Raw genomic sequence first — 24,852 nt, 5'->3', positions numbered from 1 at the left:
GGGACTTGGGTTTTGTTTGGCCTTGCTCCAACTGCTTTCACCTGGCTACTCATTAACAGCCACCTCGGGTGAGGAGGAGGAGGGTGGATTTATGCACTGCTGGTGAAGTGTGCCTGTGTATGCAGGTCATGAACACCTCCCTTTCAGCTCGCCGTTCACTCCAAAACATGATAATGGCAGCACCCTCTGCACTGCCAGAGGAATGCTATTGAATGGGACCTGCAGCATCAGGAGGGACAGGATGGGCACTAGGACTCTGGGGAGGACAGGGTGGCTTGTCCCAGCTCTGTGGCAGGGGCATAGTAGAGACAAGCATCAGTTTTCCTGCCAGAGGTGACATCAGTGGGGCACACACTGCTCCTGGCTTGCTCACAGCAGCAAAGCAGCTTCCACCAGACCTAAGGGAGCAGCCTGGGAGCAGGGGTGATTCAGGATGTGGGTGTGCCCCGCATGCAGGGCCACTGCTGGAGGCAGTGGGTGCCTGCAGAAGCAACCAGCAGCCCTTTCTGTGGGCCAGTCCTGCCAACTCCCGAGTCCTGGGGGCCCATCCAGACCCCCACAGCCTCCATGCATTCATCTGTTTTCTGGTCCCTGTGCATCCTGGGGAGAAGCTGCATCACATGATCTATCCATCCATGGGTGACATCAGCAAAACCTGCTCGTGCATCCCAGCTGGGCTCCAGCAGCTGTGCAGGCAGCAGCAACCACGAGACTCCTTGGGTTTGGAGTGGGTTTCAGGGAGATGGGGCCACACAGAAACTGAGGTGCAACTGCTCTGCTCTCCCCTGCTCCCTGCAGCCATCCAGGAGCATCAGAGGCAGCACTGGTTGCACTGGAAAAGCACCAGCCTGATGAAGCACATGGGCAGATGTGTCGAAAAGTAGCAAGGACACCTCCAAGTGAGAAGAGCTGCTGTATGTCTCTCCCCAGGGTCCCCAGCCCCTGGTGCTGGCTGGCAGGCTTTAGGAGAGAGGAAAGTCCATGTGGAAGGAGGTGCCATGGTGGACAGTCAGCAGAGAAGGGGGGTGGTATCTGTGTCCAACCTGGGCTCATAAAAAGGTGACCCCCCAAAGTTCCACCAAAGTTTGCTAAATAAATACATAAATATGAACATGAAGCCCAGAGCTGGGGCACAGGGGTTTCCCAGGATTGGCAGCTCCCCCCAAAATTCCTTTTTTTGCCATTTCCCCATCAAAACAGTCTCCCCCCATCCACCCCACAGTTGTCCCTGTGCACGGTCAGTCCCCAGCCTGTCCCATGCCTTGTGGCTCACAAGGCTGGCACCAATGGCTCTTTGCATCTCTCTTAAACCCCACAGCAGAGAGGTGAGTGGCTGAGACGGCTCCTCTAGTTTAAGGAAATAAATAATCCTCCCATTGCAAGGGTTGGAGGACAGAGAGCCAGTACAGCAAGACATCCAATGGCCTTCAGGAGGGTGAAAAATAAATAAGTGGAGCTTGGCATTGCCTCAGGAACATGTTCACTCGCAGCTCGGCTGGGGGGTATTTAAATAAAGGGAAAAAAAAAATCCCAGTCCTAGTGCTGCTCCAGCAAATGTGCTCCCTGTATGCCAGTCTGCCTTCACCCACTGTTTCCATCCCAGATGGAGAAGATGCTTGAGGTGGTTGGGAAGGAGCCTCCAAGATCCTCCCAGGATAAATAATCCCTGCTGGGTTTGGAGGGGGAGTTTCTGTCCCAGCAGCAGAATTGGGATTTGGGGACCCCCTGCAGCAGGCGGTGGCTGGAATGCCAGAAACCTCCAGGCTATGGCTCCTTGGATACTGTTTAATCCCGAGTTCGGCTTCTCCTCCTCAGGAAAAAGAAGCTGCTCTTCTGGGGCGGGCCCAGCAGCATTGGCACCTGGCTTTTATGTGTAATTTTGACCTAAAAAGAAGTGGCAAAACCCAGCTCAGTCCTGGGCTCTGAGCCCTCCAGGGCATCCCCCAGCCCCAGGACCCTGGGGAGTGACCCCAGCAAGCTGGGAGCAGCTCAGCACCCAGCACTGGGGCAAAGAGCTCTGGAATCACATCCAGGCAGTGGTGGGATGGGAGAGGATTTATCCTCTGGGCAAGCTGCCTGCTGAATGGTGGGGGATGCCACTGCAGCTCCCCCAGGAAGGGATGCCCCTGTGTCCACTGACCCAGGAAGGGATGAGGGGGACCCTGTCCCCACAGCTCCCACCATGGCTTGTCATGAGTCCAGGGCCTTCATGGGCACAGTCACAGCTGGTTGGGCTCTGTGGCCACCAGCCAGCATATGTAGGAGCCTTCCTTCAAATTCAGAGGCTTTGCTGCCAGGAGGCAAGGCTGTCCAATCCCACCATCCTGCCAGCCCCTCCTGCCCCCTCCTGCCAGCACCTGCTGCCCCATCCCAACATCCTGCTAGCCCCTGCCCACCCCTGCTTCCTGCTCCCTCCCCGGGGACTCACAGTGCAGGATGGCTGCATCCAGGGCTCCCCATCCACCTGCATGGGCAGCAGCTTGGACGTCCTGCAAAGCACAAAGAGAGGGAACAGGGGGTGACAGAGGTGTCAGGTTTTGCCGTTGGTCGGGTGCTCAGCTGTGACAGGGACAAATACCTGATAGTGACAGAGGAACACTGGGCCAGTCTCTTCCCCGCGCTCTTCAGCCCCGTGTAGATCTGCCCCATCTCCATTGCACCCTCCAGCCCCACCACCTCCAGGAGGTGGTCACTGAGGTCTGCAAGAGAGAGGGGTCTGAGATCCCATCCCCAGGGATCCCCTACCTACCTTCTGCCATCGTGCGAAACATCAGGGCCGGCACAGCAGGGCTGCTGGCTGTCCTGAAGTGCAGCAGGGCTGCTGGCTGTCCTGAAGTGCAGCAGGGCTGGTGGCACTGGGGGGATGTGTCCTGATGTCCTTTGTGTCCCATGACCACCAATCTGGATGTTTGCAGTGCTGCTATCCAAAATCTCTGGAGCAAAAACTCTCCTGGTCTGCAATAGCACCCGGGCCTATATGGCTGCAGGGTGCCAGCCCAGATCCCCAGCAGCCCTTCAACTGTTTGTTTGCATTGTATGAAATGGTGACACCCCTTCCCTGGGTGCCCAGGGGTGCTGCAGCCTCCCAGGAGCCATCATGCATGGCAGAATCCTCACTGTAAGAAATCTGCTCAAATCCCAGGGCATAGCCCCTTATCCCAGCTCATCCTGCTCTTCTGGGCCACCAGCAAGGGCACCCAACTCTGACACAACTCAATCCTTCAGGGTTACCTTTCACACACCCCTGCCACTCCACCCCCGAGAAGCCCTCTGAGCCTCCCATACCATCCTACCCACCCACAAGTGGGGCTGTCCCCAGGGTACCGACCCTGCTGTCCCTTACAGTGCCTTTGGGACTGGCTTTTGCTCTGTCCCACTCCCTGCTGCCTGTTCCCACTGGCTCACCCAGCAAGGGAGAGCCATTGATGGTCTGGGATATGACACCGTCATTCTGGCAGTGTCATCACAGGGGGGCTGTTTCCAACCCCAGACCCAGGCTGTGGGAAGTGGTGGGTGGAAAATCCAGGCACTTTTGCTATTTTGCTGGCTGCTTCTAGCCCACTGTTACCCACTGGGGAATGCTGGCAGCACTTGGGGCTGCCCCTGCCCATGGGGATAACTGGTGGCTGCAGCAGTGAGTGCAAGGTGCTGGCCAGGACACAGTGTGGGCACTGTGCTGCTCCTGAAGCCCACATCCATGCTGGCAGCGCTGTGGCAGAGCCTGAGAAGAGATGCTTACAAAAGCCCTCGATGCCAGCTCTGCAGCTCTGTTCCAGCTCCTCCTTTGCCACACTGTGGGGTCACCCTGGCACCCCAAAAGACAGTGAGCCAATAACAACCCCTCCAGTGCTGTTGCTCCAGACCTGGGGGGTGCCCAGTGCCCCCGTGCTAACCCCACACACTCCCCTATTGCCCATGGCTCACCCTGCACGCAGAACTTCAGCTCCTTGGCATCGGTGACCACCGTGCCGGGCACCTTCTCCGGCGCCTTCTTGCCCAGCCGGTTGTAACCACGCTGCTTCTTGGTCTCGCCCCAGAGGTTGGAGCCTCCGTACATGCTGGGGATGTTGAGGACAGCGATGCCCTCCAGGGACATGTTGCTCAGGTCTAGCAGGGTCCCGTCACACTGCCAGGTATGTGGGCAGTGTCAGAACGTGGGGCTGGGGGGCTGGTGCCCATCACCATGGAGCCCAGCCTCCTCTCCCCGCCACAGGAGCACAGTGTGACACTGGATAGTCCGCTGGGGTGACTGGGGCTGGAGATGCAAATACCCCCCCACACTTTGCTTTCCTAGAGCTGACTACCACCACCTCACCCTCCTTGTGCTGCTCTCCCCTCTATTTCCATGGAAATTTTACTACATGTCCAAAATGGCAGTTTTAAAAAGCAGGTTCCTGGGAGATCACAGAAAACCTTGGCTGGGCTCAGTGCTGTGACCCAAAATAGGAGGCAACATCAACTCAACCCTGAAGTGACTTCCACCCAAGGAGCTCCAGCACATGATTCCCCACCTCCCCTTGTTCAAACTGACTCCAAAGGACTGGAAAGTTTGGCTGCCCAAAAAATAGCTCAAACCAGTTTGTTTTCAAGAGACACTAGGAAACTAGAAATGAGGCTGGAAGGAAATTATGGGAAAGCTGTCAGAGGGAAAAATGTCAGGTTTTGGAGTGAAAACCACAAGACAGCACACAGGACTGGCGTCCCAGGTTTTGCTGTCGTACAGCAGGACTGCCCTGGCTGAAAATTCCCTGTAAAAGGAAAAATATCCATTTCCTGCAGCTTTCCCACAGGATTGAAGGCAGCAGCCGTGGAAATGCATTTCTTAACTTCAGGTCTTCTCATACTACCCAGACGCAGATCCCCTTCCTAGATACCTCTGGTGGAAGCAGCTGCTTTCCCATCCAAGTGGAATTTCTTTAAAGCATTCCTATTTTCCTTGAGGCATCTGCTCTCTGCCTGCCACTCTGCACCTCAGCAAATCCCAGCACAGCTTTTTCCTTGCCTCTTGGTGATGCAAAGGCATCTCTGCTCTCACTTGCTGTGCCAAGAGGAATGAAACGGACTGATAAGCCCCCGCTGTTGCTCTAACTCCAGTTGTTTTCCTCTAGCAAAGGTTTGGAGCTTATTTTTACCACCCTCTTGGCCAACGCTGAGGACACCAGCCCCGTGTATGCAGAGCTGGACGCTCACACGAGCAAACACCTCAGTGTGTCAGATCTGTTCTGCCTGCCCTGATGCTGCGGGATCTTATTTTTAGCCTTGCACTGAAAGCAAAATGCAGGAATCTTCTAGTCTGGGAGGGAAGAACTATTTCTCCAGGGCCTGGAAAGGATGTAAATCATTTCATTCTCAATACATCTTAATGATATTATGATTTGTAGGAAGAGAAAAGACCTCAACGCTTGAGCAGTGGGTACCAAGCGAAAGGGCTCCAATGTCTTGTGGGACGGACAACACGGCCTGAGCATCACCCCCAACTGCAGGCACCTTTCCCACCTGCCTGCAAGGCAGTGGGAACCAACCTAGCCACAGTGGGATGGGAGTGAGTTGGCTGCCCAGGGTGCGGGACGATGGGATGCTGCAGGAGCCTGTTCCTGCCCACAGCTGCCCACGCCTGCCCACACACCCACGGGCAGGAGCAATTCTCCCTGTGGAGTCCTCCCTGGTTTGCGTGCCAACGAGCTACAATGGGCCCTTTGAGCAGGGGCAGCTGACGGCGTGCTGGCAGCGAGGCTGGAAGGAGAAATTTGCAGCTGGGGGAAAAAGCAAATTCATTTCCAGGAGTCGTAGAGGGAATGAGTGCCAATTTCCAAAACAAAACTGCCATTTCTCTGCAAGGCTGACAGTTGCCTGGGAGCCGAGGGAGGACAGGCTGCTGCTTTCAACTTCATATACTGTGGGATTAACGCTTTCCTGCCAGTGGACTCAGCTGGTGGGGATGTTCGGTGGGGAGCACCTGGCAAGGAATGGGGGGCACCTTGTGCCCATCTCCAGTAGCACTGAACCCCACAGACACAGACTTTATCTACCCTGGGACACTGCTGCATGGATGGGGAAGGGGGTGAGATGGTTTTGATGCTGCTCTTGCTCCTTCCCACCGGCTTCTATGGGTGCAGCTACCCATCTTGGGCTTTGGGAAGGGATGAAACTCCCAGTCTAGAAACAGGCATAAGAATTGCTCTGCCCATGGCCCCACATCTGCAGGGCCAGCTCTCCAGGCTCTGCCCGCTCTCTGCCCACAGCCAGCACCCCTGTGCCCGCCACCTGCTCTGATTCCCACCAGTCTCTTGCAGCAAGCACTGCTTTTCTCCCCTCACCCTCCAGCCTAAGTTATAAAAGGGTGGTTTATCTGGAGATAAGGAGAGACGGAAGTTTACGGCCGAACCCCCCAGCGCCTCCGGAGAAGTGACAGCGCTCTTAGCAACCACGGGCCCTCCTCCCAGCTCTAATTAAAGGCTGTTTCCATGTCATCCAACGAGCGCTGGGAGCAGCGTGAAGTTTATAGAGAGAATATTCCAGGCACGCTCTCGAATACAGCTGGAAGTGGGGAATACAGGCCTATTCTTCTGCCTGCAGCTGGCTGGCTTTGCAGCAAGTGCCACGTGGTGGAATGGGGGGTCCTGCCAGTGACTGTGTCCTCCTACCACTGTGAGGGGTCAAAGCCATGGTGGCACCCTCTCTCCAAATAGTCAAAAGCCCTGCCTGAGGAACTTATGGCCAACAGCTCCCGAAAAGCCTTTGTGCCATGGCTGGAGCCAGGGACCACCCCAGGAAACCCACCTCCACCTCAACATAGTCGTGGAGCTTCTTGCAGGTGGCTGCAAAGGTCTCCGATGTTCCGAATTCGAAGTACCACAGCTTGTTCTTCATCCTGGGGCACAGAGACACGTCAGCATCCTGCTTGGAAGTGGTGCCTTGCCCCAGTTAGCAGCAAGATGAGCTGCCAGAGATTGTCTGGAGTTGTGCTGGGGACATGAGCCATGGATGGGGACATGAGCTATGGATGGGGACACAAGCCATTCTGGAAAGGAACTGCCAGCATCATGACCCTTGGGAGTTGTGTGATGGGACAAGGGGTGGCTCAGGCAGACTTGGCTTAGACACCCTGTGCATGGGGGTGCTGGGTGCTCCCTTGGCATGGGACGGGCCAGTATATCTTGACAAGGCTGCCGGGGATGGGATACCCCATGGAGGGGATGTCTCACACCTCAGAACCCTCCTGGCACTATGTCAGGCAGCCCCTGACCATGGCTCACCCCCTGCATCAGTTGTTGTGCCAGGTTTTGATGGGGGGCTGTAAGCTGTGAGGAGCTGTAAGCTGAGGGGAGCTGAATTTTAGGGCAGAACCAGACACTTTCGTCCATTCAGGATTTTTCTAGCAGGTATTTCTGAACCTGGGGATGGGGATCACAAGCCACAGCTCCTGCTGCCATCACCCCATTTCCACACGCCCGAAGCACAGCAGGAGCGAGCTGTGACCTGCTGCCTGACTGCCCTGCCCTCACTGCCTGGCCTGCTCCTGCCTGTCCTGGAATTCCATGCTAATTAGAAAGCATGAATGAACGTAGCTGGGTGCGTGGCCAAGTTCAAGCAGCCTGACACAACACACGGGGCTTGAAGGAGCACCCCAAACCCCTGCCAAGCCTTGCCCTGGACCTCCACCATGCCCTGTGCATGCCCTGCCTGTGTCCTAAGGTTGACCAAACACAAGGTCCCTTTGGCATGATGCATGGCAGCATCAAGGTGTCCCCCCACACCCAGCTTTCCGGGGGGCTCCTGGGAAGCTGTTACCTGCTGTTGAATTTCTCAGGGTGCTTCTCTCGCATGATGTGGAAGCGGTGGGCGATGGAGGCGTCCTGTGGGGAGTGGGAGCACAGAGACATCAGTGGCACAGCACAGAAACCCCCACTCTGTGCTCTGTGGGCAAACGTCAAGGTACAGGAGCTCAGCTCTTCATGGTCATCGCTGGCCCCCGTGGCACAAGGACATGGTGTGGCAGCCATGCTGAGGCTATGGAGGGGCCCTCAGCCAGGCTCCTCCCAAAGCTTGTTAAGTGAGATGTAATTAGTACACTTGGCCTCCTTCCCTCATCACATTGAGGGGATGCTGAGGGTGGAGAGAGGGCTACCAGCGGGGCAGTGGGGCTCCAGGGACACTGGACACACCTTGGCAGCTCCCCTAGCAGGGTGGCAGCTCTCCTGAAGCTCCTCACACCCTTTCCTTATGCAGGGTGGGGGTGTTTGAGTCCAACTCAGAAGCTGTCACCAAATGCCACCTGCAGTGACACCCCCTGGTGAGAGCTGACGTGAACCCAGAAGCATCCCATAGAGCTGCAAGTGGGTAACCCACACCATGGTGGCACCCCAGCCCAGGACAAAAGTGCTGCAAGCCCCTGGGAAGAGAAGGGCTTTCCCAAATCCCTCCCACTCTCAGGATTGAGCCCCAGCACTGGGGAAAACCCCTGTGGCACAGGGATGCCAGACTCCCCTGGGTCAGGAAAACATGGGGGAACGTGGGTCTGAGCACCAAAGCAGGACTTTGCTGATGGGTGCTGTCTTGGTAGGTGAAGTGTCCTCATCCCTGGTGCCCCAAACTTCCCTTGAACCCCGTTTAAGCTCCTTTCACATTCTTCTCAGTGGAAAAGAGAAATCCCATGCCTGCTTACATATCTAAGTGTTGCCATTGCAAATGACAATAAAACCAGAAAAATAAGGCCAGGAGATGGAGGGAGGTTGGGAATGTGAGCAAGGAGGAACTGGGAGGGAAAGACCCATCCTTGGTTCATGGAACTCACCACCCCAATGGAGAAGTAGTTGTTGATGATAGTGGATGGGACGGGATCTCCATTGGCCTCCCTGTCACTGGGAATAACATCTATCTGCCAGCGGTCCAGCATCACCTCCGTGCTGTGCTCAATGTCTTTCAGGACCTTCATCAGGTTGCCTCCTTCATAGCCTGGAAGGGAAAGAGGAGGATGAAGGAGGATGAAGGGGAGCACAGCCACGTCACAGTTGGGTGTCAAGCACCTGGGGGAGCCTGGGGCTGCTGCTATGCCACACCCTCACAGCAGTGGCAGAGATTTCAGCTAATGGTGGGGCTCTCCTGATGGAAAAGGTTGGGCAGGACCCAGCTGCAGGGGGGTTGAGAAAGCAGTGGCTGCTGTTTTTGTAGGGGGTGCCTGGAGGCACCAGGCTGAGATGAAGCTCCAACCATATCCCAAGAGCCCAGGAGTCCTCCCTGCCCTGCGATGGCACCCACCCAGCTACACTGGAGGGTCCCCCTGGGCAGTGTGGGCACCCCCTGGGCAGTGTGGGCACCCCCTGGGCAGTGTGGGCACCCCCTGGGCAGTGCTCATCTGGCCTCACCTCCTCCCCAGCGCAGGCACCGTGCCAGGTCATTGCCCGTTCCCAGGGGCAGGACAGCCACCGGCGGGTGCTTCACCAGGTTCGCCTTATCTGCAATTCAAGGGGGAAGAGAGGTTTGGGGCTGACAAGGCTTATTCCTGCTCCTCTCCATGTCCCTCCTCGGCCGGTAGCCCGGGATGATGCTGTTGTCAGGACCCCCCCCATTTTCATACGGGGAATATTGTGAATCTGTGGCAGATCACCAAGGATGCAGGCAGATGATGCCCTGTAGGAACACAGCTGTCCCTTGCTCACCTATGCAGTCCAGGATCCAACCCACCGTGCCGTCCCCTCCGCAGGCCAGCACACGGAAATCTGGAGTGTCCCGAAAGAAGTTCAGCCTGGAGAAAGCCAGGAGAGACAAGGTGTGACGTGGGGGAGCAGGGCCTGGCAGGAGAGGACAGAGGATCAGCTGCAGTGACTCCGTACCCTGGCGCGGGCCCGCCGCGGTCCAGGTTGTACACTTGGCGTGGGTTGAGCAGGTAGTGAAACTTCCGAAGGACTCTGGGAAGAGAAAGGTGTGAGGAACGCTGCGGAGGTGAGTCCCACACCAGGAGTGATGCACAAGGGACCAGCAGCCCCCATCCAAGGCGGGATGCTCTCCCTGGGTAGGACCCCACCTACCGCTCCCCTTGCCTTCCTCCGCTCTTGGGGTTCACAAGCACCAGGAGTGGGTGTGTCCCGGGCCGGGGGCTGATCTGGAGGGCAGAAAATGGAGCTGTGAATTCCTGCCTGCTGCGGGGCTCAGCAGCAGAGCTCACCTGCAGCCCAGTGTGGGAACCTACCTGCAGCCCTTGCCCATCAACTGTGGTGGAGTTGAACTTGAAGCCTTGGGTGTCCTCGGGGGTGGTGCTGGCAGGGGAGTCGCTCTCTGATCGTCGGCAGTGGGACTGCCTGTCCTTTGGGGAACAGAGGTATGGATGCCCACACTGCCCCAGAAGGCAGTGCCAGCACCTGGGGGAGGCAGGCTGGCCTCAGTGATGCCCTGATGGGTTCCTATCACCGGCAGCAAGGAGGGGGGCACTTACCAGAACAAGGGAGGCACTTACCACTACAAGAGGGTCACGTACCAGGATGAGAGGGGCACTTACCAGGACAACCGGGCAGATGTAGGATGGCAACAAGATGTGGTCCCGCAGTGGGCCCCCATCACACTCTGGCTTCACATGGGAGGCACACTTGTTGTGGAGCTGGAGGGGCAGGAGGAAGGGATGTTGAGCAGGGGACACCTGCCATCTCCCGCCTGTGAGCCTCTCCTCCCCAGGCTGACCGTGCAGGGGGCACTGTGGGTGTGCCCCAGCCCCCTGTACTCACGGTGACTTGGCACCAGACGCAGTGCAGGCCGGTGATGCCCTGGTAGCACTTGATGCTCTTGTGACATCTGTCGCACTTGACGGGGGAATTGCCCTCGATCCAGGTGTGCTGCATCACCTGCAGGGCACAGGGGGACACTGCAGGCACACGACCGACCCACACAGGCTTCTCCCTCCTGCTAAGGGCGGCTGCCACGATTTCAGAAGCTTGTCCTGCAGGGATGCTGACTGATCCAATCCAGCCCGTCACACAGCTGACTTCCCTCCCTGCTGTTCCATGCAGCACCTGTTCCCCAGTCTGGAACCATGGCAAACCTTGGGACTGAGGTCCTGTGAGTGACTGGGGACTGGAGACAGGGTGCATCCTGCAAGGTTTTGGATGCTGGGAATGCCCATGAGCTGCTGCCCAGGATGAGAGGGGCAAATCCCAGTGGAAAAAGCCATGCGGGATCAGAGCAGGAGACCAAGGGGCCAGGAGACCCACTGACTCAGAAATGCGCCGGTTGTCTACTCACGCTTGTGTTTCTCTTGGATTTAACGTAGGTACTGATGCAGGAGGCAATCTCTTTGGACACACACCTCTCATGGACTGTATACTTGCAGACTGGTGAGAGAGAAGAATCATAGAGCCACAGAATCATTTAGTTTGGAAAACCCTTCTAAGACCATTGAGTCCAACTGCTACCCCAACACTACCACTAAACCATATCCCCAAGTGCCACGAAGCAGATGGTGAGCATCACTCTCCAGCATGGGAACTGTCTCCTCCCCTCTCACCCTGCAGTACTCACGGGGCTCAGCACTGACAGGGACCAGTCCCCTCTCCCCAGGGCACTGGATGGAGTGGGAGCTGCCAGCCTGGGGGTGCAACATGCTGGCAAGGATCCAGGACTCACAGGAGCAGCAGAGGCCCTGCTTGCGGACCCCCAGCAGCATGGTGCGGCAGAAGTTGCAGTAGGCAGGTTTCTTGAAGTGCTTCAGCCTCCAGGCATGCTGCCCATCATCCTTCACATTCTGCAGGGCAGTAGAGTGGAGGGTAAGGGGTCACTCCCCTGCTGCCGGGGGTCCCAGCGCCCTCAGCCCACCATTTTTATAGGCTTTTCATCCCCTAAACCCCCTCACTATGTTTGTGGGAGTTTGCTCCCAGCAGGATCATGGGCTCCCCCTGCTCCCCTTCTCCCTGGTGTTTCTCCAAGCATGCAGGCCCTGGGCATGTCCAACTCCTGGCACCAAGCTCCAGCTCCCACAGCCCCTCGGCACAGCCCAGCCACAGGGAGGATCTTGGTGGGTGACAGGAAGGTGACTCCACATCTGGGTCCAGGCCATCACCACACGGTGACAAAAGCACAAGCCTCTTACACCTGGGGCCAGGCAAGAGTGCTTTGCAGGAGCCAGTTAAAATTCCTTGCTTTCTTGAATTTTCCTGCCAGAAAGCCTGTCCCCCACCCCCACCTCTCCATGGGAAGCATGGGCACCATGAGCAAAACCACAGATTTTTCCCTGCGAACTATTACCCAGTGGCCAGGGATGCACCTGAAAGAAATGAAGGCCAAAAGGATGAAAAAACACCACAGAGAAATAAGGGGGGTTCCAACTGCCCCATCTCTGCTCTTTGAAGCTCACCCCATAAGAGGAGTTACCATTTTAGGTGCTCACCTTAATTTTTGATTAACTATTCATCTAACTGGATTATGCTGCAATAGCAAGGAGTGAGCCCAGCCTTCTTGGGCATAGGAGCTGGCAGTGACTACAGCTCAGAACTGAGCCTGGGAAGATCTGGGGGTAAAGGGGGCAGAGTGGGGATGTCAAAAGGGTTGGGGGCCGGTGTGGGGCTGTGTGGTGTTGTATGAGTGTGTAGTCTGTTGCTGGAGGCAGGCTGGATGCAGCCAAAGCAGGTCCCTGTGGGGGCACTCACCGTCTCCATCCCCAGAAGGACCAGCAAGGGGATGGTGGTCATGCCACCCCGGATCCATTCCTCCAGCGTCACAGTCCCATCGTGATCATAATCTATCTCCTCCATCATCGCCTTCAAGATCTGGAGGAGGAAAAAAATGTAGAGGTACGGTGATTCCAGCTACAACTCTGGCTGTGGATCCCCACATCTGCCCCAGCTGCCCCCAGCCCCAGCACTCACGGGTTTCAGCTCAGTGGAGTCCCACTCCAGGTACTCAGCCACGTGCACCATCTGGTTGATGATACGATCCAGCTCCTGAGCACAGAGAGACAGCGGTGACCGATGCTTAGGAATGGCTTCAGGCACGAGCAGAGTGTCCAGCCCCAAGCCCCCAATCTGGGGATGTATCAGGTTTACATTTCCATATGCCCAAGGCCACCCCAGTCCCCACCCACACAGGAGGGGCAGCGACACACCAGTCCTCAGTGGGTGCTGGGAGTGGTCTTCTGCCCTGAAAACATGCAAGAAAATCTGCAGTAGGTTTTCCCTGGGAAAAACTATTCTGACAAACCATATTTTATTTCCAACAGGTTTCAAGGGCGATACCCAAAGAACAAAGAGAAAACACCCCAAGGGAGAAGGAGCAGTGCATTTTTTCTCCTCTGAAACACCATGACCTGATGCAGAGCTACAGTTTCTGGTTGGGTGGATTTTTTCTTGCTGCTGCTGGATGCAGTGGAGCTGGCACGCGTCTCCCAGCCCTGCGGTCCAGCTGCTGCCTTCCTCCTCCTTTCCCATATTGCTGCCCAGCTCAGAGCACCTCACCTTGGGAGTGGGCACCTCAGTAGTGCCCTGCCTGCTTCCAGCCCCCCGAGGAGCCCCCGCTTTGTCTCTCATGGAAGGCTCACCGAGCTGTCCAGGAGGCCGTTTCCATCAGTATCGTAGAGGCGAAACATAACTGGAGGGAGGAGAGAAGCTGCTGATAGAGCCCTGCCCTGGGGCACCCCGGGGCACCCCGGGCACCCAGCTCCATGCTGCTGGGGCTCTGAGGTGGGAGCAATGCTGTGCCAGCTCAGCTGGGGTGAGATGTGACCCTGGGGCTGCGGGGTATCAGAGTAAAGCCCCTCTGCCAGGCATGGGTAACGCACCCAGGAGCAGAGGGGGATGCTGAGTGTTCTTCCCAAATGGGCAGGAACATCCAGCTCTGCACCCCTTCTTGGGCAAACCCCCCCTCAGGTGACCCCCCTCCACACGGCATGACCGCAGGGTCCCACTTACACTCCAGCTTGTCCTCTGCTCGTCCCCTCTCCAGCAGTGACAGGTAGCAGACAATGTCCTTCAGGTGGACCACCTGGGCCAGGGCGGTGGGGGGTGGAGGGGGGGTGGCTTTCAGGGAGCTGGGGCTCTTCCGCAGGCTGAAGGGTAACCTCTTCTCCACGCCCCTCGTGCCTGTGGGCAGGAAGAGAGGCCACACGCAGGAATGACACTGGGCCAAAAGTCATCCCCGGGTGGGCCACAGAGGCTCTGGGGGCAGGGACCCATTCGTCATGGGGCTGAGTGGCACCACAGGGGAAGGGCTGGGGACACAAAGGGGGTGTGGGGCTGGGGCCCATCACAGGAGAAGAGCTGGAACACAGGGAGGATGTGGGGCTGGGTGACACTGCTGGAGTAGGGCTGGGAGCACAAAGGGGCCCCGAGGCTGGGTGCCATTGCTGGAGCAGGGCTGGACACTGCCATTCAATCCCTGGGGCACAGACCCCCATCCCTCAATCACTGCAGGTGCAGGTGGGATGAGTAGTCAGAGCCCATGGGGACATGTCCTGACAGGGATCAGCACCCATCCAGAAGGAGTGAGAAGCTCAGTGGGCAGTGAAGCAGCTTGCTGGGGTGCCAGGACAGCCCACGCTCGCTGCCGCCCGTGCCGACAGCAGCCTTTGGCAGATGGTGGCTCCTGGCAAAGGGGCCCTTCCAATGCTTGCCTCCCTGGGGGTTGGCAGGAGCCGGGTAGGGGGCAGCCATGACTCATCATCCCATTTCCCCCTCCCTACGAGCTGCTGCCAGGTAATTAAGGCATTGACTGGTGGGGGCTCTGTGGGATGGGATCAGTGGCTTAAGTTTGCCAAGCAAAGGTGTCAAGATGACAAGAAGGAAGGTCACCACCACCGTGATGGAGACCTGACCAGCTGCACTGCCAGGGCACGGAAACTGCAGAGGGCTTATCACTGTCCATGTCCCCCCATGTGGAGTCCCAGCCAAGCTCACCTGGTGACTGAGGGCTGAGCAGAGACACGGAGGAGATCCTTGAAGAGCCTGAGGAGTTGTGAGCAGAAGTGGTGCCGGTGGTGGACTTCTGGGAGGATGATCTGGACCAGCTGGGGGAGGCATTGGGGATCGATGCTGGTGTGAGGGATACTGGCTGCAGCTCAGCCACGTTGCTGTGGCAGCTCTTGGGCTCAGGAGTGTGTCGTCCCAGGGCACTTCGAAGCACTTTCCCATTGATCCCTGCAAAGTAAGGTATATGCCCGGGGCAGTGTGACACCAGGGTGCCTGCGCCCCTTACTCCAGGAACTGTGTGCTGAGTGCTCGCCCTGGGTCCTCTCTGCTAGCCCCATGCCTCTCTGTCCTAGCATCTCAGCCCCAGGGATTTCTGAGAGCCACCATGGGTGGCCCCCTCAATCTCCTGCCTGTCCCAGTGGCTCCCAGCAGTGCTTCCACCCCTGGATGATGTCCACCACGGTTCTTGGGACCAGACAGGGAGGATGTTGTCCTTCACCATCAGTCAGGGTCCAGTGTCCGGGGAGGTTCTCCTTTTCCTTTTGCAATTTATAGTCCTTTCAGTAGATGTCTCCATGAGCCACAAATCCACACGGAACGGGCTGGGGGAGGCAGACTTGGGTGCTGCTGAGTGCAGGGTGGCTGCCTGCACCAGTACCTGTGACAGGGGCATAGGCCACCTCACTCTGGATGGAGATGCTGACTTGGGCTCTGAACGCACAAAGGAAAGGGAGGAACCAGTGCCATGGTGCCCTGTGGGTGCCCATCCTAGGGAAATCCCTCCCTGGAACAGCAAAGGGCCCTGGGAGCCCACCCGTCAGATGGAGAAGAACTGGGTTGTGTGCTGGTCCCGATGCCACCCACTTCAGGTGCCACTCCCCAACCTCCATCCCTGTGAGCAGTTTGGGAGCAACCCCACCATGCCATGGTGCCCCGGCATGCCCAGCTGGGTGGCAGGGTGGGCTCACCGAGGGTGCTGTGCTGGGAGACACCGGGGCTCTGGCGCTGGGTCTCGGGGGAGGCTTGGCATATCTTACGCTTGAAGGAGGTGAAGAGGTGTTGGCAGAGCTCCTCAGGCACATCTGCCTCCAGGTACGTCTTCATGAACAGGCGGAAGCCCTCGTAGTCGATGGGCTGGGGAGGAGACCGAGGAGGAGGATAGAGGTGCCCCAGCCATACCAGGAGGGTGCAGAGGAGGAGGATAGAGGTGCCCCAGCCATACCAGGAGGGTGCAGAGGAGGAGGATAGAGGTGCCCCAGCCATACCAGGAGGGTGCAGAGTGGCCAGTGTGGGTGAGGCTCCATGCCCTTGGCCCCCCTCACCGGGCACATCAGCTACACAGCCCTCCCCAAAGCTGCTGGCTCCCCAATTCCCAGTGTGGGATATAACCTAAAGGGACCCAGAGGCAGCAGGGCCAGAAATGTCCAGTGCCAGCGTGGCTCAGCCAGGCCAGTGGTGCTGGGATCAGGCTCAGCAGCCAGGGCAGGAGCTGAAGGAGTGGCAGGGAAGGGCAGAGCAGCAGGACCCCCCAGCCTGCCCCCAGCCCCTGGGGACTGTCATCCTCCTGAGGTCTCCTCCCCTCCTCCTTCCCCACTGAGCATTGCCATTGCGTGGGGATGATGCCTTCCCAATGGCTTTTGTGGACCCAGCTGGAGTGAGGGTCCTGTGGTGCCCTGGAATAGTGGGGTAGCTTTGTGCCCTTCCTCACCATGGTCAGCCGACTGACACTCCTCATTTTGCCTCGATTCTAGTGATTACAGCCCCTGTGGAAGGCTCTGTCCTGCTGGCACACTAAGAGGTCTCTCTGAAATCACTACTCAGAAAAAATAATCCCAGCCTTCTTCAGGGGAGAGTGAGAAGGCACAGACCCCTCCCGTCACCACACCGGCAAAGTAATTTGCTTTTCAGGGAACAGTAAATCTCTCCCACATTCTGCCTGGCAAGGGAATGCCCCCAAAAAGCTCTCAGCAAGGCAGCCAGCTGCCAGCACCCATGGCAACATCACTGGGATGAGGCAGTGTGCATGGTCCCCAGGATGGCCAGGGAGTCCAGTCCTGGGAGCACGACCATGGGGAGAGTTGGGGGGCAGCCAGCCAGCCCTGCCTTCTCCCAGCTGCTTTCAGGGGTGGGAGCCAGGCTGGGGGAGCTAGCAGGGGGCCAGGAGCTGCCAGCAGCACAGGGGAATGCTGGCAGGACAGGGCCATACCTGTTCGGGGTTGTACCTCGAGAGGACGCCGTCCCCATGGAACTCCTCCAGGACATCCTTGAGCTTCTTAGTGGAGTCTGGGGAGACAAAGGCACCGTGCTGAGCATGGCCACACTGAGCACCCTTTGTCATCCATGAGCAGGATGGTGCAGAGGGGTTTATCTGCTGGATGTACAATTTCTGAATCCTTCCATGCCTGGAAGGGGCCATCCATGCCCTGTTTCCCCTTCCACCTTCAGAGGGTAGGGCAGTTATGGAAAGCTGGCCTGGGAGCTTTACATATATAGAGAGCTTCCTCTTAACTGTATGAAAATGAACACAAACCCAGAGCAAAGTAAGGAAAGCCCAAACCACTCCCCAGTCCTGGCTGCTCGGGAGGTGATGCTGAGCATATCCCTGAATGTCCCTGCCCCAGTGCAGGGCTCTGGGTGAACGCTGGCATCCCTTGGCAGCCCCAGCCAATCCCAGAGGCTGCCTTGGGCTGCCCACTGGCATCCTTAGGAGGTGCCAGGAGGGAGAAATAGAACAGTATCCATAGAATCATGGAATCATTCAGGTTGGAAAAGCCCTCTAAGATTGTAGAGTCCAACCATTAACCCAGCACCAGTGCATTCACCACTAAACTACATCCCACATCTACATGGCTTTTAAATCCCTCCAGGCATGGTGACTCCACCACTGCCCTGGGTGCTTGTTTCAGTGCTTGACAACCCTTTTTGGGGAAGAACTTTTTCCTCATGTCCAATCTAAACCTCCTCTGGTGAAGTCTGTGGCCGTTTCCTCTTTGGATTGCTCTGTGCTACCTTCTGTACAAGCAGTAATGACCTTCCCTGGCTGGGTGTCATCAGGGCTGGAGTGTCTGGAGGGACATTGGTCCTTCCGAAATAGAGAAAAAATAGGAAAAGAAGAAAAAAAAAAGACCAAGGGGAGGGAACCTTCAGCCTTCACCTTCACACACGTCTGGGCACATGCATTTAAAAGGTTCTTGGACACACTAGCCCTGTTAATTACTGTGCAATCCTCTCTCTGAGTGGGGGCTGTGCTGGTTCTGATCCCCCCCGCCCTCCACTGGGGATGGAACTCAGCACTGGACCACAACTGTCTGGGATGTCTAGGGTGTTCAAAAAGGGGTTTCCTGGCCCCAGGGCTGGGATGACCCCCCAGCCCTGCTCTCCAGCCCAGTGCCAGGCCACCCTCCTGGGGAGGAAGCAGCTACCCATGCTGCAGCCTTGCTGGCCACGCTTCGATTAACGAAATGAAGATGCTGTCTGTGTTTTGAGGCCAGCATTACAGATGGTGTTTTAGGGTCTGGGATTCAGCAAAGCAGAGCACATCCTCCAGAGAGGCAGGATGAGATGCAGAGAGGGATAATGCACACACACCTCTGCCTGCATCCCCGCCTGCCCCTGCCTGAGGTCTCTGGCTGGGGAGCAGAGGCCTGGGAAGAACTTGCCCCCACTCTCATCCCTTTGATACACAGTGTCAAAGGGATGTCCCCAAAGACAGCCTCAGAGGGTGCTTGGGGTCCTCTTTGCCTCTCAGTCCTCCCCCATCCAGCCTGCTCACCCCAGGGTCATGCCAATCCTGCAAAGCAACACTCCTGAGATTTTACACCCCTTCTTCCTTCATCCTGTCATCCTGGCTGGGCTTTCCTGCTCATCCTGCCCTGCTCTCAGCACCTCCCTGGGCTGTGCTGCTTCTCCATCAACTGCTGTGAAGAGCACACCCAGCTCTTTGGCAGGCAGGACCTCAAGGACTTGGTTTCAGACCCCTGGGCTTTGCCCAGGCTCCCTCTCCAGCTGCTCCCAGCCCCAGAACCCTCTGGCAGTGCCACCAACCTCCATCCCTCGGCAGGAGCTGCAGCAGGTTGCTCTTCAAAAGCACTAAGGAAAATTACCACAGAGGGTTGGCAACCCAAGGCAAGCTGTGGAGCAGCTCCGTGTGTTTGGGAAAAGCCAGTCTGCTTTCCTGGTTGGCATTTCACTTTGCTAACGAACGTGGGAGCCCGCCGCCTTCAGAGGGACTGAGCCGTGCTCACGTGTCCAGCCCCCAGAGCTCAGCTAAATCCTCCCAGGCATGCAGGCACAGGGACCCCCACCAGCCAGTGCTGAGGGTCAGGGACCTTCCCAGACTCCCCATCCAAAATCTAAGGAGTTATGTAGTTCTCTAGGAGGATGCTATGAAAACGTAGGGTACCAGTCTGGCACAGATCAACAGGACTTTTTGACCCCTTCTCCCCCGTCCCAGGAGGGGCAGAGGGTACTCACAGTCTGTGTACTGCTGGAGCTGGGCAAACTCGGTGGGGCTGAGCGAGATCCACATGCCATCGCTCATCTTTGGGCAGCAGGGCTCGTGGCGAGGGCCACCGGCTGCTGCGCTGCCGTGCCAGGCTCAGTGCCACAGGTACCCGCTGTCCACTCGGTCACACTGGCACTGCGAGGAGCGTAGGAGGCTCTTGGACTGCTGGCATCATCCTGCTGAGCCCGTGGGCAGTGAACCCCAGAGCTTCAGGGCACCTGGTCAGCACCTTCCTCCCTGTAGGGGGGCAGAAAGAGAGGAGGAGGTCAGCAGTGCCCTGCCCACGGCGGGCAGGGGCTGGGTCCTGCTGCACTGCCTGCCCTGCCACAGTGCCCCGGGGAACAGTCACCTTCAGCAGGGGGGTCTGTGGGGCAGGGGGTGTGTGAGCTTGGAAATGGGGTGCCAGGGTGCTTTCCCAGTTGGGAAGGGCCCCCCACTGCATATGTGGGGGACACTTGCTCCAAGGAACAGGGAGGGGAGTGGCTGCAGCAGGGGATTGGTAGAAAGAGGGGCGAGCACAAGGGTCAGGGCACCTCTCTGTGTGACCATCCCCAGTGCTTGGAGTCCCTGGGGACAGTCCCCAGCATTTTCCAGGGGAACCCAGCATGAGGAGCAGAAGGAAGGGCACAATTAATTAGAGAAGATGCAGCACCTGGAGGCAGGGGATCCAAAAGAGACGAAACTCCCAGCTCACTCCACCTCTAAAGCTGGTGGTGACCGTCAGAAAATCATTGTAAATTAAAATCTACAGTCAAAACTGAGCACTAGGGAAAAATCTGTGTCACAGAGAAACCCCAACCAAGGGACCCTCTCCCGCCCACACATTTTCAGGCTTCAAAACTGATTAGTTTTTTCATTTAACCAAATTGGTCATCCAGGCAAAGGGCAACATTTGGAGGAGGTGATTGTTCTCCAAGGAATTCGATCTTCATTTTAGGGTTGTTTCCCTGTCAAATGTTGGCTCCCAGTTTCCACCAGCCTGAGCTCTCTCCGGATGGACTGGAGAAAGCAGAGCAAGGATGACCTGAGGAAGGGGTCACAGGACTTGGGGTGATGCTCAAGGAGCACCCACCCCCCAGCTGACTGCAAGTCTTCATTCACAGAAAAAGGTATTTTATTAAAGTGTGTGAGTCATTTGTGGGATTTGTCGGGTCTCGAATGCCACACCAATCCCAGCTGGTGTCCCTAGGGACATTCACATATGGGATGCACCAGCAGCAGTCACTTAACCCCTCATTCTTAGGGCTTTCCCCAGTATTTCTTTACTAATGCTATTTTGGCTTTATATTCAGCTGCTACAAGTGCTCCAGGCAAGATGTGGTCCAGGGACAAAGCCTGGTGTTGGCAGAGGAGGGAGCAAATCCTCCTTGAGGCTGCGGGGAGGATGGTGACCCCTGAGCGAGCAGCACAGGGCTGAGTACCCATCTGGATGGCTGCCAAGGGGTTTTCCAGGTGCAGGGAGTGACTGCACATCTGGAGAGGAGCCCACCAAACCCTGAACACACATTTGCTGGAGTTAAACACCATGACAATGCTTAGTCCTGCTCAGTCCTTTCCTCCTGGGAGGACACAGCTGCTGGAGCCTTGTTCCACCCCTCCATGGCCTGGGGCTTCTTGGCTCCTTTTGAGGCTGCCCGGAGGGCTGTGGAGCTTGGGGACCCTATAAAATGCTGCTTCTGCACAGGGTGGTGGGGGGATGGCTGTCCCAGGATAGGGAGGAGTGCCCTCACTGCTCTGCCCTGAGGCACCCGTGGGGAGACAACACATAATCCTGGAGGAAATGTCACCTTCCCACCCTCATCGGGGCTCTGTGGCCTCATGGCAACTCACCTCCAGCCTACGGCTATCCCAGCTCATCCTGGCAGCTCTTTGTCCCCATGCCACCAACTGGGGACGGGCTGGATGCAATGGTGGTAGGGCTAGGAAAGAACTACCCCATGTCTTTCCACACTGCCATCAGTTTTGTGGGAATCTTCATCTTGGGGAAAGCACAAGCAAGAACATGGTGTTTGCTCCTTTCCTGGATGATCAGTTTGTCCCAAAGTATCTCCAAGGGCTGGCCCAGAAGAACTCAATCCATAAGAAACCCCCAAAAGTGCACACAGACTTCATGTTTCCTGGCAAATGAGCTGTTTGGTTTGATCGGAACCTATTTTTCATTCTAAATTTATCCAAGGAGAGGCTGAGAGCACAGAGCTAGTTAGAAGGAAAGGCAAAGCAGGGGGGACATGGCTGGCTCCAGCTGCCTGAAGGAGTTTGGGAGCACTGAGCCTTCCCACAACAGACGGCAGCAAAAATATCCCTTCCTTCTTTTAACGATGGGCGATGGGGCGGCACCAAGCGGAGCTAATTGGGCTATCCCAAGGGGCTTTCCCCCAGCAAAAGCTGGAATAACAAATGCCACTTCTGGCAAGTCAGCCTTGGATTTCAGGAAGGGCAGGAAAAAGCCTCCTTAGGAATCCAGCTGCTCCTCGTTTGGCTGCCCTCTGAATTGTCAGCGGCAAATTATGTACTATTAAATCAAATTTGCCTCTCGCTAAAAATAGCTCCCTACTAGTGTTACAAATAACACCGGATTACCCTGCCTGAAAGCGCTCACCGGGACGTGGCCCCTCTCCCCCTCCTCACTCTGTGCCCGCCAGCCGTGCGCGCGTGGGCTCGGCCGCTCCGCCGGCACCGGCGTGGCGTCACTCAGGGCAGCTGAAGTGGCTGGGGGAGGATGGAGAGGGGGGGAGCCTGGAGTCCCCCAAACCCTCCCAGGGGATTAGGTGGTGCTGGAGCCCTTGAGAAGCTGCATGGAGCATCCTGCCAGCCCCGGTGATGAAGGAGGTGCCATAGGGAGCATCGATGGGTACAGGCAGATATGCGGCTCAGTGGGAGCCAGGGCCTGGCCATGTAGGGCCTGAAACACGTCAACAAGGGAAATGCCAGGCGGGAGCTGGACATGGGCCAGTCCCCGTTGGTGAGCGGAGCCCGGACAAGCAGCAGGACCAAGCCACCAGGAACATCTCCATAACCCTGAGAAAGGGCTGCCCACGGGCACCGCCAATGTCCAGGGATGGGAGTCTCCCAGAAGCAGCGATGGGGCAGCAGAGGAGCTGTTTATCCAGCCAGACACCCTGTCAGAAGCCTCCCCACCAGCCCCTGGCCGCTGGCTGCCCAGTGCTGCTGAGGATGGAGGACCTAGCTCCTCCATCACACCACAGTGCCGTGGGGCTCACCGTGGCATTGGGAGGGCCTGTTCCACTGACACCCACCTGGCATCTCTGGGACTGGATCTACTGATGGGGACCTAGTTCTGCCCATGCTGGAGCAGAGAACCAGGGGCAATGGGATGGCAGCTTCCAGGTGCTGGCAGAGCCTCCAGCCTCTGACCAGCTCCACAGGAGCACGTGGATGGGGCTGCAGCACGTGCCCTGCAGGAGATTTCTGCTTCAGATGCCCTTTGGGAAGGAAAAACATCGTCTCCTTGAGCTTCAGGATACAGCACAAGGAGGGAACGCTCCTGCTGAGCACAGGCACAGGGGCACGTGCAGAGGCTGTGACTCCCCGACGGCAGCGGGGACACAGCGCAGGACGACGCCGGGCCCTTGCCTGTGTCCCTGCCCAGGCCTGCAGAAAGCCACAGTCAAGTGACACATCTCCTCCTGGGGCAAAGCACGGCAGGTCCCTGCAGGAATGGCATTTTCCAGCCCGTCCGCCCCATCTTTTGGAAAGATCAGCCTATTTTTGTGTTGGATGGGGAGAGGCCCCTGAGGCGGTGGGTGGAGTGTAAATCCCTCCTGTCCCACTGCAGCAACCAAACCCCAACCAAGTCACGCTCAAACTATTTTCTGCAGTGACAGGAGAAGGCACTTTTCTGCATTTTGCCAGCCCAAGAGGACACTCAGGATCAGCTTTTTCTATTCTCCAAGCCTGTTGCTGTCTACACATTCCCCTGGCCCTTTGACCATCCACCCACACAGAGCCAGGCATGCTGTCCGGATACCTCACACCAACTTTGCTTTGAGTTCTGAGCACCTTCATGGCACACGGGTAAGGAAGGGTGCTGGCAGAGGTGCCCAGAGCATCCTTGCTCTCCCACACAGGGAGGAGGGAGACCACGGCCAGTCCTCTGGCCCCGGAGTTGGGTTGTGGATGTACTGACTCCCAGCTGGGCGCTGGGAGGGCTCGGCTCAACCCTGTGTCAGTGGGGACCCAGCACAGCACCCCTGGAGCTCACTCCCACCCAGGGCCAGGACAGCTCAGTTCACACCCCAGGGACACCAACAACTTCCTGACTTACTACTGTTGCTTTTTTAGAGAATAATTTTGCGGGCTGAGTTCAGAGCAGACTGGATCTGAGCTAGGATGCCTTCGGAGCAAGATTCATCCTCTCACCGCTGTCCCTGCAGGTCCCAGCCAGACCAGACCTTGTCTCATGGAAAAGACCCTTCCCATGCCAGACAGGGAGGCAAATGCTGGCCCTGCAGCCTAGGGGACGGGATTCTCCCTGGGATCCCACGCCCATCACCAAGCCCAGGGCTTCAGGAACGCTACAAACCTGGCAGAGGGAAGCTCTGGCTCTCTCCCTGTAGAAATCCTGCAGCCATGGGTACCATGGGTTAACCACACCTTGTGTAGGATACCATTGCATTCTGATAGCTTTGAAATACATTCTTCTCCCCTTTCATCTCCCAACACAACCTGCAGAACAAGTCCCATCCAGCCTCCTTCCACAGGCCAGGCACGCTGAGTACCTTCTCGGTCCTTCTGCCCTCCAAAGCCAATGGCCCCAGCAATTTTTACTTAACAAGAAAGACACTAACGAGCTTTTCTGGCCTGGCAACACATGGGAACGGCTGGATCAGGCTGTTCTTCTGCCCAGCCAAAGGATGGGTGGTTTTATAGCCAGGCTGAGAACCAACACATGCTGAGACACCAGTGAAGGTGGCATAGCCGCTGGGCTGCGTTAGGGGCTCGCTGGCTGCCATGCTCCCCACCCTGGGGACAAGAGGATGCTGCCCTCTCCTTCTCCACCCTTTGGGAAGCATTTCCCAGGGGCTGAGCCAACGCCCGGGCACCGGGAAACCCGACACCCCAACCCCAGCGCTGCCCCATTCCTTCAACGCCTGTAGCGCTCCCCAAACCGCTCGGGAAGGGGTCACGACCAGCCCGAGGAGGGTCGCGGACTCCGAGGGCAGCGGACGGGAGCCGACGTGTGCTGCCGAGCCGGTCCCGCGTGGGGTCCCGCGTGGATCGGGGGGTTTCCCCACGACTGAAAGGGGTGTGAGCCCACAGGGGTCCCCGGCCTCCCCCCGCCCAGCCCCGCGTCCCCCCGCCGCTGTCCCCTTACTTGGCGGCGGCAGCGCGGTGCCATCGGCGGGACCGGCCGGGGCGCTCCGGCGGCGGCGGCGGCTGCGGGGCTGGCGGTGCCCGGGAGCGCTGGGCAGCCCGGCGGCTGCGGGGCTGGCGGTGCCCGGG

General features: G+C 57.6%; 1 protein-coding gene across 4 annotated transcripts; it reads right to left on the bottom strand.

Annotated features, from left to right (window-relative positions):
• Positions 1-849: 849 nt before the first annotated feature.
• On the bottom strand, positions 850-24,846 carry LOC113955876 (diacylglycerol kinase beta-like). 4 transcript variants are annotated; one of them, XM_027661843.1, is made up of 25 exons: positions 24,725-24,846; positions 19,359-19,626; positions 17,092-17,168; positions 15,854-16,019; positions 14,874-15,113; positions 13,890-14,060; positions 13,520-13,569; positions 12,852-12,926; positions 12,633-12,752; positions 11,614-11,731; positions 11,233-11,321; positions 10,719-10,835; positions 10,496-10,594; positions 10,190-10,303; positions 10,029-10,102; positions 9,834-9,908; positions 9,660-9,745; positions 9,366-9,455; positions 8,795-8,955; positions 7,792-7,856; positions 6,781-6,871; positions 3,925-4,126; positions 2,579-2,699; positions 2,429-2,489; positions 1,786-1,884 (listed from the first exon to the last, which is right to left on the bottom strand). In XM_027661843.1, the coding sequence occupies exons 2-25, from the start codon at positions 19,423-19,425 to the stop codon at positions 1,786-1,788; spliced, it is 2,628 nt and encodes an 875-aa protein (XP_027517644.1). In that variant the 5' UTR covers positions 19,426-19,626; positions 24,725-24,846. The 4 variants fall into 4 exon arrangements, with proteins under 4 accessions (XP_027517645.1, XP_027517644.1, XP_027517646.1 ...); XM_027661845.1 differs by lacking the exon at positions 24,725-24,846 and adding an exon at positions 21,220-21,283; XM_027661844.1 differs by lacking the exon at positions 24,725-24,846 and having other exon boundaries at positions 850-1,884; positions 19,359-19,425.
• Between the last annotated feature and the right edge of the window lie 6 nt (positions 24,847-24,852).

Source organism: Corapipo altera, unplaced genomic scaffold, assembly GCF_003945725.1.
Source record: "Corapipo altera isolate COAL_440 unplaced genomic scaffold, ASM394572v1 175, whole genome shotgun sequence".
Classification (NCBI taxonomy): domain Eukaryota; kingdom Metazoa; phylum Chordata; class Aves; order Passeriformes; family Pipridae; genus Corapipo; species Corapipo altera.
Note: the sequence above shows the minus strand (reverse complement) of the source record. Positions and strands in the feature narration are given on the sequence as shown.

What these genes read in the sequence shown, in the direction of transcription:
- LOC113955876 (XM_027661843.1), bottom strand. Translation starts at nt 19,425, where the DNA reads ATGAGCGATGGCATGTGGATCTCGCTCAGCCCCACCGAGTTTGCCCAG. An exon ending in GCGTCTGGTGCCAAGTCACC is followed by an intron (nt 10,595 to 10,718) that starts GTGAGTACAGGG and finishes CTGCCCCTCCAG; the next exon opens with CTCCACAACAAGTGTGCCTC. An exon ending in GCTGAAGTTCTGCGTGCAGG is followed by an intron (nt 2,700 to 3,924) that starts GTGAGCCATGGG and finishes TCTCTCTTGCAG; the next exon opens with ACCTCAGTGACCACCTCCTG.